The sequence below is a fragment of the Harmonia axyridis genome, chromosome 3 (genome assembly GCF_914767665.1).
Source record: "Harmonia axyridis chromosome 3, icHarAxyr1.1, whole genome shotgun sequence".
In the NCBI taxonomy this organism is placed as follows: Eukaryota; Metazoa; Arthropoda; class Insecta; order Coleoptera; family Coccinellidae; genus Harmonia; species Harmonia axyridis.
In genome coordinates this window covers 27,774,332-27,787,946 of record NC_059503.1, presented here as the reverse complement: position 1 = coordinate 27,787,946, position 13,615 = coordinate 27,774,332, and the positions used below count along the sequence as shown (strand labels likewise).

The window sequence follows — 13,615 nt, the reverse complement described above, 5'->3', positions numbered from 1 at the left end:
GATAAAAAAAGAAAAAAACTTAAAACCTATCTATTACGATTTTTCCACAGAATGTATTTTTTCATTCAATAGCATACATTTCAGGGAATGCCCAATGAATTTTCAAATAACGTTGAAAAGAAAAAAGCGTCTTTTGTATTTTGAGGGATAATTTAATATTTTAAGAAATTTTCTTCTATATCAAATATATATCAGGTTCTATGTTATTGTTATAAGAGGTGATGCTATGTGCAGGCCAGAATGCTAGAAGTTGCCGTTTTTACATCGGGGGGTCAAGTGGCTCAGTCAGAATGAACGGTATGTCGATGCTTTAGGCATTTCACCCAATATTTCACAATGCCGCTAATGTTATGGAGTGTTTTTACACTCGCTAACTGAATAGAAGAAAGCAATACAGCATTTCATTGATTTGCGATCCTATTAATAATGAATTATCGCAAATAATCCAGATCTCACCACGGGAAGGTAGCTGTTTATCGAGTTTCAAAAAATTGCGATCAGATAAGGTATCTATTATCCTACTTTCTGGGGCTTTCAAAGCTAAATGAAACTTCGAAAATGTATATATCTATTCTGAAATCTAATCTCAAACTACAATCATATTCTAAAAACAGAAACTCAACAAGAGCAAACTTTGTAGTTCAAAATAAAATATAAATTGTACAAAAACTCAATAGAAATAAACTTTCATAAGATAACTTTCGAATAAAAAATCAACTCTTGAAATTTCATCGCTGAATATTTTAGAATAATTGTTAATTAAATGGATTGATAATGAATGGACTTAAGGTACTTCGAGATTCATTTGCGATAACTGGATCATTGGCGTGGAATTCTTCAGCAAGTAAATAATACATAGAACTATTCATCGTATGATTATCACATATAAGAAAAACAATGGAGAAACCCAAGGTAAATAGATTACACAGGTTGTCTCATAACTTAGGTTGAAAAGTCAAGGTCTATAGGGTGTCTGTATCGCCATTAAATGTTTATAAATAGATAATGAAGACTATTTAGGATAGACTACAAACGATGTACGCGATTATACTAATAAGAAAATCCGTGAACGATTTCATTGAAATCGTGGGTTGCTCCCAAAAAACAACCTCCCCGATATTCAATTTTAGGCTTAATACAGATCTCATCAAATAAAACATTTATGATTCTTTCATGATGCTCTAAATTTTGACATTTCTTTCTTTAATATCATATCTGATTCTCCAATTTGCTGATGACACAACTTTAATATCCCACCATAAAACACTGAAAGAGTGTATGAAAGGTCCACAGAAGTTGGCGGATATAACAGTGGCATGGATGAGACGTTGGAGAATACAACCTAACCCAAGAAAATCAAAACTCGTCATTTTTAACCGTAAAATCAATGCCAACTCTCCTTATATAAAACTCGGTAGTGACACAATAACTCCAACAGATTCATGCAAATACCTAGGCATAAAGATTGATAACAAGTTGAACTTCAAAGCACACTTAAAACTTCAAAAGAAAAAAGCCATAACACGAGCTGGGCATTTTAGATCTCTTACATATAAAAACAAAGGAATCAGTATTAAAACAGCTAGTACCATATATAAAATAATATGCAGACCTTTATTGGACTATGGACATATAATCTTCTCAAATTCGACAAAAACAGCTCTGAATGCAATTGAGGTAGCGGAAAGAACTTGCTTACGTAAGATTACAAAAATGAGACATCCCAACAACCCACTGCACAATCCATCCAATCAGCTTTTATATCAGACAACAGGAATAGAACCAATACTGGAAAGAAAGCAAAAACTAAGTAAAAAATTCATCAATAACCAAAATAATATCAACATAATGGAGCCATTGATACAACATTACAGTAGAGCAACTACACCAAAGGCAAAGTTACCAGCTTTGCCACTTTACGAACACTTGGAATCACTAGGATGATGTTTATTTTTATTTTTTTTTAATACTTATTAATAATATGTAATATAAAATGTATGCAACTGGCTGGAAGACTGTGGTCGATAGCCATTTGATTTATCAATAAATTTAATTTCTCTCTCTCTCTCTCTATCATATCTGACTGTCTTTTATTAATACACTACATTTTATATCTGATGTTATGTTACTTAATTATTTTGGATGAGGAAGAGTTAAAAAATAAGAATTTATAATCAACCAGTAGGAACTTTATAATTGAAAATTAATTGATGATGCCCATGAAATCAAAACTGTCGAATAAATGGGCTTTGATGAGATAGCTGATTAAACTTGTTGACTTAAGACAGATATTTTCTCTTGTATTTTCTTGATCATTTGAGAAGTTTCCATATCGTCAGAATTGATATTCTCTAATTCTACTATACAATTTTTGAGGATACAATTAATATTCTCAATTTCTCCTTTTACTTTATGAAAACGATATTGATTTGATGAGCAGCTTGCTGTGCCAGAGGAATCTGAATCTATTATATTCAATTGAGAAAGTAAATTTTCAAATTTTGTCCACTTATCAAATATGTACCGGTCACCTAATAACCACTTAAATGTAGAAATTGGTATTACTACTTCGTCTTTGAAATTTTCAATTTTATAAAACTGAACGAAATCATTTTCCCGAACGTTGAAAGAAAAGTTGGAAATCACTTTGTCTTTGAAATGAGAATGAAAGCACAGTATAGAAACATATACAGGGTGGCCATTTGAAAACGAAACAGACGAGATTACAGACGAAATAAAGTTTTTCGATAGAAATGCTCGGACAGGTCGATTTCTGTTTCGAGGGGGACAACTTAAGATGTAGGTTACGGACGCATAGCGCTTCAACCCTTGCTACTACAACCCTCACCCCCAAATTTTGAATAGGGAAGATGGGGTGAGTGATACCTCATTTGAAAGGTATTTTTATACTGATTTCAGCAAAGTAATTGTTTTTTCATTTTATGCATTAGTTTTCGAAATATTCTTAACTAAGTATTTGAAAATGAAGTGGTGTTTTCATGGCACTTGTAGTGTTTTGTGAAAAATCGACATTTTGAGCTTCAAAACAACCATGACTGTGGCTTCCTTCCTAACTAACTAACGCATGAATATTTCGAGAACTAATGCATAAATTGAAAAAACAATTACTGTGCTGAAATCAGTATAAAAATACCTTTAAATTGAGGTATCACTCACCCCATCTTCCCTATTCAAAAATTGGGGGTGGGGGTTGTAGCAGCAAGGGTTGAAGCGCTATGCGTCCGTAACCTACATGTTAAGTTGTCCCCCTCGAAACAGAAATCGACCTGTCCGAGCATTTCTATCGAAAAACTTTATTTCGTCTGTAATCTCGTCTGTTTCGTTTTCAAATGGCCACCCTGTATATGGTTTCTATACTGTGATAAAAGTAAGAAATTACTCTTACATGTCATGATAGAACAGAAATCGAAGAATTCCAAATAAATAACTCATCCGTATAAATAACTCATTCGGCGATAATTGAATCTTGTATCCTCAATTTTATACACCACACTAATTCTTCAATTTCTCATTGAAAAAAAACACTAAAAAAGACACCTCGCGAACCATGATTTCGATATAACCTCATGTAATGTTACCTCTACCGCAGAAACGGCGACATCGCATTCTTCGGCAATGTACCGGCCTGTAGATTTGGAACTTATAGTATTTTATGTTCTAAGATTTAGAAGGCTATGACTGGGCACGTGTTGGTATTGGTAGTTCAATTGGAAGTATTTATGTATATTCAAAAGATTGGACTTTCATTTAGATCGTAAATTTTTGAATAAATGATGGATAAATCAAATAATTTTAATAAAATGTCCGATGAAGAACGTATTCAACTCGCTACCAAGTTGGACAAAGAATTGGAAAAGTTTATAGATGATTTACCAAAAAGCAAATATAAAGATGGTTGGGCAGAAGACACTTGGGAAAAGGTATATTCTTAAATAACATAACGATCACATAATTTCACATAGTTGCTATTATGATTTAGGAAATGGAAAGTCATCCTTTTTTCATGACCAAACCTCCGGAGGCTGGAGAAGATTTACACCCGCTTTATGAGGGCTTACAGCAATTAAAATATGATCCTACTGTCAACAGTCCACTAGGTATCTTTTTCAATTGTAGTTTATAACATTTTCTACGAATTATATTTTTCAGAACTTGCAACTTCATACAAGGATGATGGAAACTTCAATTTCAAATATAAAAACTATAGATTAGCTGTAGTTGCATATACAGAAGGACTTAAGGCAAAGTGTGATGATGCAGAAGTAAATGCAACCCTGCACAATAATAGAGCTGCAGCACATTTTTTTCTGAAGAATTATAGGTAGTTCTATCAATAAATTGATGTTATTTATATAACATTGAACATTAATTTTCAGGTCATCTCTGAAGGATTGTGAATTAGCAATTAGTCTTAAACCAGCTCACCTCAAAGCATTATATAGAGCAGTTCAATGTTGTTCAAAAATGAATAAACTAGAATTATGTATAATGTTTTGTGATAAAATCCTTGATATTGAGTCTGATAACCAAACATATTTGCAATTGAAAAATGAGTGTATTACAAAATTGAACGATCAAAGGAAAGAGGAGAAATTGAAAGAAAGGAATGAAAGGAAAAGAGATAAGATAGTTGGAAAATTATATGAAGCTATTGTTAAACGTGGTATAAAAGTTAAGAAAGGGAAAGGTGGGTGTAAATATCATGCAATAACATTTTTAATCATAGAGTTTTTTAGATGGATTATTAGAATTATTCAATGATTGTTATGATCAATTTGCAAAGGTACGTTTGGAGAAGGATGGTTCTTTAACTTGGCCAGTTACACTAATGTATCCAGAGAATCATTACCAAGCCCCTGATTATATACAAAGCTTTCCTGAAGGAGATACGTTAGTTGAAATATCTTATTATATTTTTTTCTCAACAAATATGCTGTCCGTTTTTCCAAAGATATTAAAATCATCATTCTGGATTGTAATGGTGAATTCTAAGTTCTATATATATGCAATTTAATTTACAGATTTGAGGATATATTTAAAGTGGCCTTCAGCAACCCTGCAGAATGGGACCCGCAGCATAGATATAAATTGGATACTATTAGTGTTTATTATAAATCAATAAAGAACAAATTTGTCCCAATAAGTTTATCTGATACTTTAGGAAAAGTTATGGCTAGAAATGAGTAGGTTGAGTTTCAATTTCTCACATTTTTCTTTCTTTGAATTTATTTATTTATATTGATGGTTTTTCAGTTTTCTGGTTGAAGAAGGAACTCCCTTGTTCTACATATTTGTAAGGGGAAGTGAATTGGAGAAAATTAATTTGAGATGAAATTGGAACTTGAGGTTTTCCAGGAAGCTTGGAGGAATGTGAAAATATTTCTTTTTACTAGAGAGAACCATTTTGTTCTCTTGATCTGGTCTTGAGCATGTCAATGATCTTTTAGATACTGATTCTAGATGATTTTTCAGGTTGGAAAACATATTATGTATAGAAATTTTATATACATGCATTTGTACATATTTAATAAAGTTTTTAGTTATCGACTCTTTTATTCTATTGAAATTTATATCATTCATAACCCCCTGTGATATGATAATATAATCTGATCAATTTTAAAATTCCCTTTGATATGCATGCAACATATCTCCAGAAATTAATCAAATCCAAATAAGATTGTTTTAACCTTTCAATTTAGTGTTGATCCCTCAGAAAAAGTTCTAGGTTTCAATCTTCCTAGGAAAATTTGGTGTATTTTGAATAGACTTAGAACTGGTCATGGTCGTTGTAATAGTACCCTCTTCAAATGGCGTTCTATTGATAGCCCACTATGTGAGTGTGGTGTAGAAGAGACCATTGACCACTTGGTGAATGATTGTCCGATTTATAAATTTCATGATGGTTTCCAAGCTATCCATTGTTTCAGATTCTTTTTTAGAATGGGTAGTTAACTTCAAATCGATATAATGAAAACTAATATTTAGTACTCCTTTCTGCTTCTTTTCTTTTTGTTTTAGGATCCAATTGGAAATTATAGAGTCGTCAACCGAAAAGAGAGGATAAAGGAAATTTTGTTTTGGTTGAAGAGGAAGTCCTTCAATATAAATTATGTCAGCTTATTCTGTAAACGTTTACACAAACCAGTCACTACACCGATACGGGGAGACAGAGTTTTTGCTGAGGTTTTTATCTGTTCTCTTGTATCATACGCTGAAATGTATGATGCCCCGTTACATTTCCTCTGCTAATACTGAGATTCATCGACACATATGCTTGATTGTTTGAAATTAATATTTTGTATTGCTCTTTCTCAAAAAAATATATATATATAGTGTAAGATTTAAGGATATGAAGAATGATGAACGGAGTACTACTACTATAGGTCCATAAGACAATGTTTAGGTATATATCAAAAATATGTGAAGATTATCCATTTTTTTCTCAAGATATTGAATATATTATGATTAATCTTGGAAAATAAGAATATCTCGGTTTTATGTATATGTCATTAAAGTTTGATATCAATCTCATTTTCAAGCTATCATATTTTTTTAACTGAAGAAAATATTATACCTTAAAAAAATTAATCAGTTCCATAGATCCAAATGAAAAAATCTTAAAATAGCTGGAATCGTTACTTATAGGATTAATATCTTATGATTTTGAATATCGCGGGTTACTGGTGATTTTTAAAATATTTCTGGTTACAAAATCAAGCCTCTAGTGACATTTGTGAGCGCTTCTATTGGCCATATTGATACTAGAAAGATATTATACAAAATGGCGGCGACATGATCAGTGTTGATGTCGCCAGAAATCTTTACACATATTTATGAAATTTTCGTGAAAATCTGACATAAATCGGCTGAAAAAGTGCGTTAATTCGTGATGGGACTTCTGTTCGGCTAGTTTTGAGTGTATGGAATAGGTAGTGATTGTCGAATTCATCGGAAATCGGATCGAAAAAATGTTATGTTGTTTCTTTGTCTTTCATTGTGGGCAATGTGAAGTGTAACTATAAAACCTTATTGGAAATATTTAGAATTTGGTTATATAGTGGTTGCTGTTGTGATATCTATTTATTTATTCACGTAAGTGACATGAATTTCTCTAGTTGTGCACACTTTCGCTATAACATTTCATTGAATATTTTAAGTAGGACATGAAGATTCTTGGGCGTATTCAACTATGTTTACATTACTTGTCTGGTCCACAATTTTGATACATCAAAGTTGGTTTCGAGATTGTTAAAATGGCTATATCTTCAAATATTCAGTACTTTATTTCGTTACGAATTTAGATTATTTCACTTTGACGATTTAATCATTCATGAACTTTTTTCATATTTTCGATGTTGGAAGAAATTCTTTTGAAAAAGTGATTTCTTTTGGTTTCATTCACATAAAGCATAAAAAGAGAATCTCATTTGTAATAAGAAATGTTCTTGAAGATAGTCAAGAATTATTTGTCATGATTGAGATTAACGTTTTGTACATAGTTGGCAAACAATCGAAAAAAGTGTTTCAATTATACTACATAGTTTGTTATGAACATCTTCTGTTGATAAATCGTTTGTAGGCGCACAATAATATTCGTTATTTTCGTTTTGAATAGAAATATGATAAATCGTCTCTCTTAGTGAATAATGGTCCTCTTTTCCGTCCCATAAAAGAGTAAGTAACATGCGTATACAGAGGTAATAAATAACTTTGCGTTAATTCTAAGAAAGGTGCTGTTAGGCCTGTTGATTAGATCTCTTGTGTTTCTTGTTATACCGAATTTTGTTTGCCCACAATGTTAGCTGATCTAATATTTGTTTAGGATATACACTTATTTTGAGTGAGGTGGATTTGTAATTAATTTGATTTATTTTATAGTTTCGGAATTATATTTCGGTATCAAGTAAATATTCATTGGGAACTACGACTGAAGTTGAAATCTCATTTGCTTTCTTTCAGATTCCCTAATTTCGAGACTGGTTCCTAACATTCCCTTTAAATGACAGTAAGTTTTTAAATTGTTTCTTAATATTTTTGACAAACCCAAATCCTTTTGTTGTCACATTTCCAATAATCACTATACCTACATGCTGAATATTACAGAGTGCCAACGTTATTTTTCCCTTCTATTAGGTACTTTTATTCAAAGTATTGTTTTACCCTTTTGAAAACAATACCTAATTAAATCAAATTTAAGATTTTTTTGGTGCTATTATGGCTTTTGCATTAAAAAAAACTCGCATTCATTTCGAAAGTTGTGTTGAAACTGAGGTTTTTTTTTGATGGATTAAAGTTGTTACTTTCGATAATTACTATTTCTATATTTTAATTCGACTATTTCACTTGAGTGTTTTATATTGGCAACATACCATAAATATGGATCGTTTTCTAGTGAAGAAACATTAACTTACTCATGTTGGCAAAACCGACATGATAGTTTTTGCTGCGAAATGTTAACAAATATAATTATGTTAATAGTATATTCTAAAACAAGTTGCAGAATGGGCTCCTATTCCAACACGAATGCGAAATTCGAAACGAGCGACGAAGGAGCGAATTTTGGAACACATGAGTGTTGGAATTGCCTTCTGCAACGAGTATTAGACGATATTTTCTCTATTTCAGTCAAGTTTTGTGAAATATTATCGAAATTCAATGAAAAATTAGGATTATACATCCTAGTGACATTTGTATTGTATCTTGGCAGTTTTTGTGACTGTTACGAAAATTGACAGATTACGGAATTTCAATTTGAATCGTACGTTTCGAATTTTGAAATAATTTATAATTACGCATAAAATTCGTGAGTTATGTCTGACGAAATCGATTTAACACCACCAGAATCAAGAGAAATTTCGAATAAAATTGCAATTCATTTCACTATATCCAAATTATATCATATTGACAATTTGACGGGTATTGAATTTTGATAGGATTGGAAGTCTGTGTAGACAACCACAGAACGAAAAATATAACTGAAAACAATGCTGTAATGAGTTCATTACAGCACTGTTTTTAGAACTGTAATGAACTCATTACGGTACTGAAATAGAGAAAATAAAGGTTACTTTACTTTTTGAGTGAGCTAAGTGTTTTTATTCGATGTCGAAATAGACTCATCGAATATAAGTGAGCGGAAATTTATTTGCTAAATCATCCTTCTTATTTTATTCTTTTTATTGTTTTGATAATTTGGCGAACATTTGTTGACAAAATCACGAGCTGTTAAGGTGAATGTAAATCATCGTCTTATATTTCAATGAAGCCCAAAGTGACAGTTGAATATTAACAGTAGATTCTGTATCTTTTGTATGTTTCTTCGAAGTACTTTTGCATTCAAACTAGATTATTAGATACTTGTTAGTATCTTATCCGGCTGTGGCACACGGAGGGCATGATACAATTTTAAAGGTTCAATCTTTTTTTATTTGACCATACAATTTTTTTGGCCGTATTTGAAATTTTTCAGAGTTAAAATCAACTGTATACAGTTGTTGAAAGTTACAAGTCAGAAATATGGAGTTAGGTATCATCATATCATGAAATTTAGGATGTGATGACATGGTATATGTAATGGTATTTGAATATTTATACCTACCTGGAATGTAACTTTTTACAGATTTTAATTTGATATAATTGACGTTTTTTTTTATATGGTTATAAATCTTAAGAACCAGCCAAGGAAAAATTGTCCTGAAAGAAATTTACGTAGTTAACCTAATATGAATTTTAATTTTTATAGGATGAAAATTGGAGAATAAATGACAAAATATTTTTTTTTATTCGTAATATAATTAGTATTCTGTGAGATAGCAGACGTAATGAATGATTGAATAAAATGCGAGTATTGCCAATTGTCGACCTTTAAAGAATACTGGTGTAAAAACAGCCAAGCGCTTATCGCCGCGTTCAGAGAACGAAACTTATTTCGTCGGAAAATCATAACTTCGTGAAAATTTTCTTATTGTGATCAGGATTGATTTCATTCTCTGATTGCAGAAAATTGCCATATACCTATTTTTCAAAAAAAAAAAATTATTATGTGAACAACCCATTTCGTCCTCTGTAATTGTCAGATAACCAAACAAATCGTTGCGTGCAATTGGGCCAGTTAATTATGTGGGTCGGCAAATTCCGGGAATTGCAGTATCTTGTCGATATGACGCTGACTGGACTGTCATCAGTTTCACGGGGATGTGACACATGTGTGTGCGTCGTATAGATAAGAAGATGCGGGTCGCAGATTATGTACGAGCTTGGCCTCTCATTACCGCGTACGGGGTGTATCCGATTTCGCGGGCAACCGTCAATTTTCCGGTCGCTGGGCCGGTCGTGTCATTCACATCCTCGGTGCGTTCGGGTCCCGGGCTCAGATACTAAGCCGGTAACTTGTAATTACGTGCATTAAGTGTAGGTTGTCGGAGTTTGATTGTTCGCTTTGATTTTTCGTCGAAAACCGTTATACTCTCGTGTATTCATCAATGCGAAGACCATAACTGGAGTATTGAAGAACCTCTATCGTTTTCTATGTTCATATGACTTTAGTGCGATGGAAGATTTTCTGGCCATGCTGATTGCCACTTTCAATAAGACCAGACGTTATTTTATACACTCTTTTATACTCTTCCAGGGCTAATCCCTCAAGGATTAAGAGTAATTTGATCCCTGTGAGATTAAAAGTAAATATCCATATAAGTTTCTGTGACTATGTAGCCTTGAACATTGAATTCCTTAAAGGAGATGCCTTCAAATTTCGAGACTCTTTTGAACAGCAACTTTTCGGCTGTGTTCTTCTACATTTTGTACTTAGCATCATTTTCAGGATTCTGAAGACTGATTCATATATAAATTATGTATGTTTTTTGAGGAGAAAATAGCGTCTGCCTGATCGAACAGTCTAACTGAGTAATTAAGTAACCTATTGACTTGACTCATTTATTGGAACCATACAAACAATACATATGATATTTGTATTATCACTTATTGTGTGGCTTGATCATATTCAGCCATGTGCAAAATAGTAAACGTCTGCATCTTATATCGAATAATATTAAGCGAAAGGTTCATAATAAGCCGTATGAATGGTTGGAGGAGATGGACTTGGATTCACGGATTGGTATTCAAGCTACTTGGCTCAAGATCAACGTTGTTGAAGCGTATATCTTTGCATGATTTAATGACAATGTATATCCAAAGTTACTTAGAGGAAGCCAGACTGTTTTGATTATACATGGGTTGTCCAAGTTTCCAGTAATTAATTTGGAGGCAGGGTATTTATTGCCTAACAGTACCCTGATATTATAGCGGATGGTCTCTGGAACCATTTGGTGGTTTCTATTGGCTAATATAGTCCACCCCATGCCGATTTGGTTACGTTCTTTGGCTGCAGCTGTCACTTTTTATTATCTTTCTAATAATTTGTGTAGACCTGTTCGGTACGAAGTGGTTTAATAATTGTTATTGATTTTTTTAATTTTATTTAGATAAAGTATATTGAATAGGCCAGGATGTCTTTAATATTCAAGAGTTTTCCAAGTTACCATAAATTTATTAGGGAGCAAGGTCAGCAAGGAATTTTTTATTCTACCGGTCCTTCTGAATAGATCCCGGTATGCTAGTTGATCGTCATATGGAATAGTATGTGGCGATTTGATCACTTTCATTGCTCGAAATGTTACATATTCGTGAAAAAAAACTACAAAAAACCGTTATCAAAGGGGTAAAACTATAATTATGTGAAAAAAATAATCGACCGTCGTACAGTGCTGCCCTGTACTTATACTCTTAGTAAAAAGGAAGAAGATCAAGTGAATGTACACCGTACAAAGTTTGGTCATCATCGCAGGAGCGACAGAAGGGTATCTAATATATGACAGCTACGCGGAATGTCACGTGGTGGTAATCCCTCTTAACTTCAGACAGTTCATTTCCAAGGGTTAAAGGTCGATTCATATTATCCGACATGTATCGTTTCAGACACCAAGCGAATCGTTTACGACAAATATCATTTGATGCGTTTCTTATGAAGTAATTCACATTGTCCGTCACCGATCGTGTCTTTCGCCATCCGTTACGTTCAGTATTCTTCGAGAGAATATTTTGTCTGATGTCGTATGGGCGGAGTCTGTATGAACGTCGGAACGTGTCTGAACGGATAAAGTGAATTAGCAGACAGTTGCTCTTAGTTCTGGAACACGTAATTTTCGTTGGTAATGGATTCCGAAAAATTAATATATTTAGTGCGTGAGCAGGAAATTCTATATAATCTAAATTATCAATCATAGATTGTATCATGATACTAATGAAAAGAAAAATTTGGAGAGCAATTACCGACAAATTAAAATAAGATGGTTCTGTTTTTGAATATTGGGTGTACACTAAATCTTCTTACCGACTTTTCTCTTATTTCATCTTCATCCAGTAATAATGCAATAGCATATAGTTTTTTAAGTGTTAACATTTTTTCGCAGCTCAATTTATCCACTGACTGAATCAAACTGAAACGCTCCTTTAATGAGTATATGAACGCGCCCTCCGTTCCGACAATCGATTCGCTTTGTGCCTGAAACGATATGTGTCGGATAATATGAATCGTACTTAACCCTTTGTGACCGGAATTAATTTTATCGATATTTTTCTGTTGAAAATCAAATGATAGTATTCAAGTATGATTGAATAAAGTGAATAAACATGTTTTTGAATTTTCGGACAAGGGATTTTTGTTTTAGGACGTGTCCTCATTGTGGGGACACTAGGCAATAAAGAAATTTTACACAATGTAAATCATATTATTATTTTTACTGAAATCTAATACAAAAATCTACTTCGTATGAAATTCTGAAAAAATTTTTAAACAGTCCATAAGATTCGTTGAATTCTTTTTCATTTTGTGGGCAGTACGCGTTTTCAGTTGTCCAAATCGTATTATTCCGTAAAATTTTTTGCTTGACAGTATTCAAATCAATTTCATCTTCGCTGCTACATAAATCTTGATCTGCAGCTACATTCATTGAATTCTTAGAATGATGTACAACACAATTTTCAATTCCTAAAAGATCGTCCGCATAAACGATATCGAGAGAATTTATGTCAATCAAGTCATTCTCAATTTCCACATCATTCCCTTGAAGTAACTCATCATCAGAACAATCATCAACCTCCGAGTTGTTCCCAGATGGTATTTCTTCTAGAAGAGAGAATAAATCCTGAGAATTCAACTCTTCCAAATCACGAAATAAGAATGATGTTTTCTCTGAAAAAAAATGAAAAAGTTACCATTTGCCTTGTGTCCACAAGAGGAGACCACCGACATTCACGCGAAAAATGAAATTATTATTAGATGATATTCACATTAGCTCACGAACATGACAATTTATAATAAGTTTTTATATATTTCCCAAGAAAAAACCTACCTTCCATGTTTTTTTTTCACTTCGAAATACGATAAAATAGCTGCTTCATATAGCTAGTACACATACCGAAAAATGGTGAGCACATTAAGGAGAGGGATGAATGAATGAATATAGCTAGTACACAATCGTGGATATTAGTTTCTCTAATTCTGTGGTTATTCCGTTCATTCTTCCACATCTTG

General features: G+C 32.7%; 3 protein-coding genes across 4 annotated transcripts in view; 2 read left to right on the top strand and 1 right to left on the bottom strand.

Annotated features, from left to right (window-relative positions):
* Window positions 1–3,362: 3,362 nt before the first annotated feature.
* LOC123674877 (DNA polymerase interacting tetratricopeptide repeat-containing, protein of 47 kDa) lies at window positions 3,363–5,568 on the top strand. The gene is made up of 7 exons (XM_045610011.1): window positions 3,363–3,941; window positions 4,001–4,118; window positions 4,171–4,342; window positions 4,398–4,708; window positions 4,758–4,911; window positions 5,043–5,204; window positions 5,275–5,568. The coding sequence occupies exons 1-7, from the start codon at window positions 3,792–3,794 to the stop codon at window positions 5,351–5,353; spliced, it is 1,146 nt and encodes a 381-aa protein (XP_045465967.1). The 5' UTR covers window positions 3,363–3,791; the 3' UTR covers window positions 5,354–5,568.
* A 1,224-nt stretch (window positions 5,569–6,792) lies between these two features.
* Window positions 6,793–13,615, top strand: part of LOC123674872 — a 92,440-nt gene continuing 85,617 nt past the window's right edge. The window contains exons 1-2 of one of the 2 annotated variants that reach the window (XM_045609995.1): window positions 6,793–7,113; window positions 7,981–8,026. The gene's annotated coding sequence lies outside the window, so the exon portion shown is untranslated. The remainder of the gene's footprint in view (window positions 7,114–7,980; window positions 8,027–13,615) is intronic. The other variant, XM_045609996.1, reaches the window with a different exon arrangement.
* On the bottom strand, window positions 12,819–13,495 carry LOC123674588. The gene is made up of 2 exons (XM_045609510.1): window positions 13,434–13,495; window positions 12,819–13,273 (listed from the first exon to the last, which is right to left on the bottom strand). The coding sequence occupies exons 1-2, from the start codon at window positions 13,438–13,440 to the stop codon at window positions 12,819–12,821; spliced, it is 462 nt and encodes a 153-aa protein (XP_045465466.1). The 5' UTR covers window positions 13,441–13,495.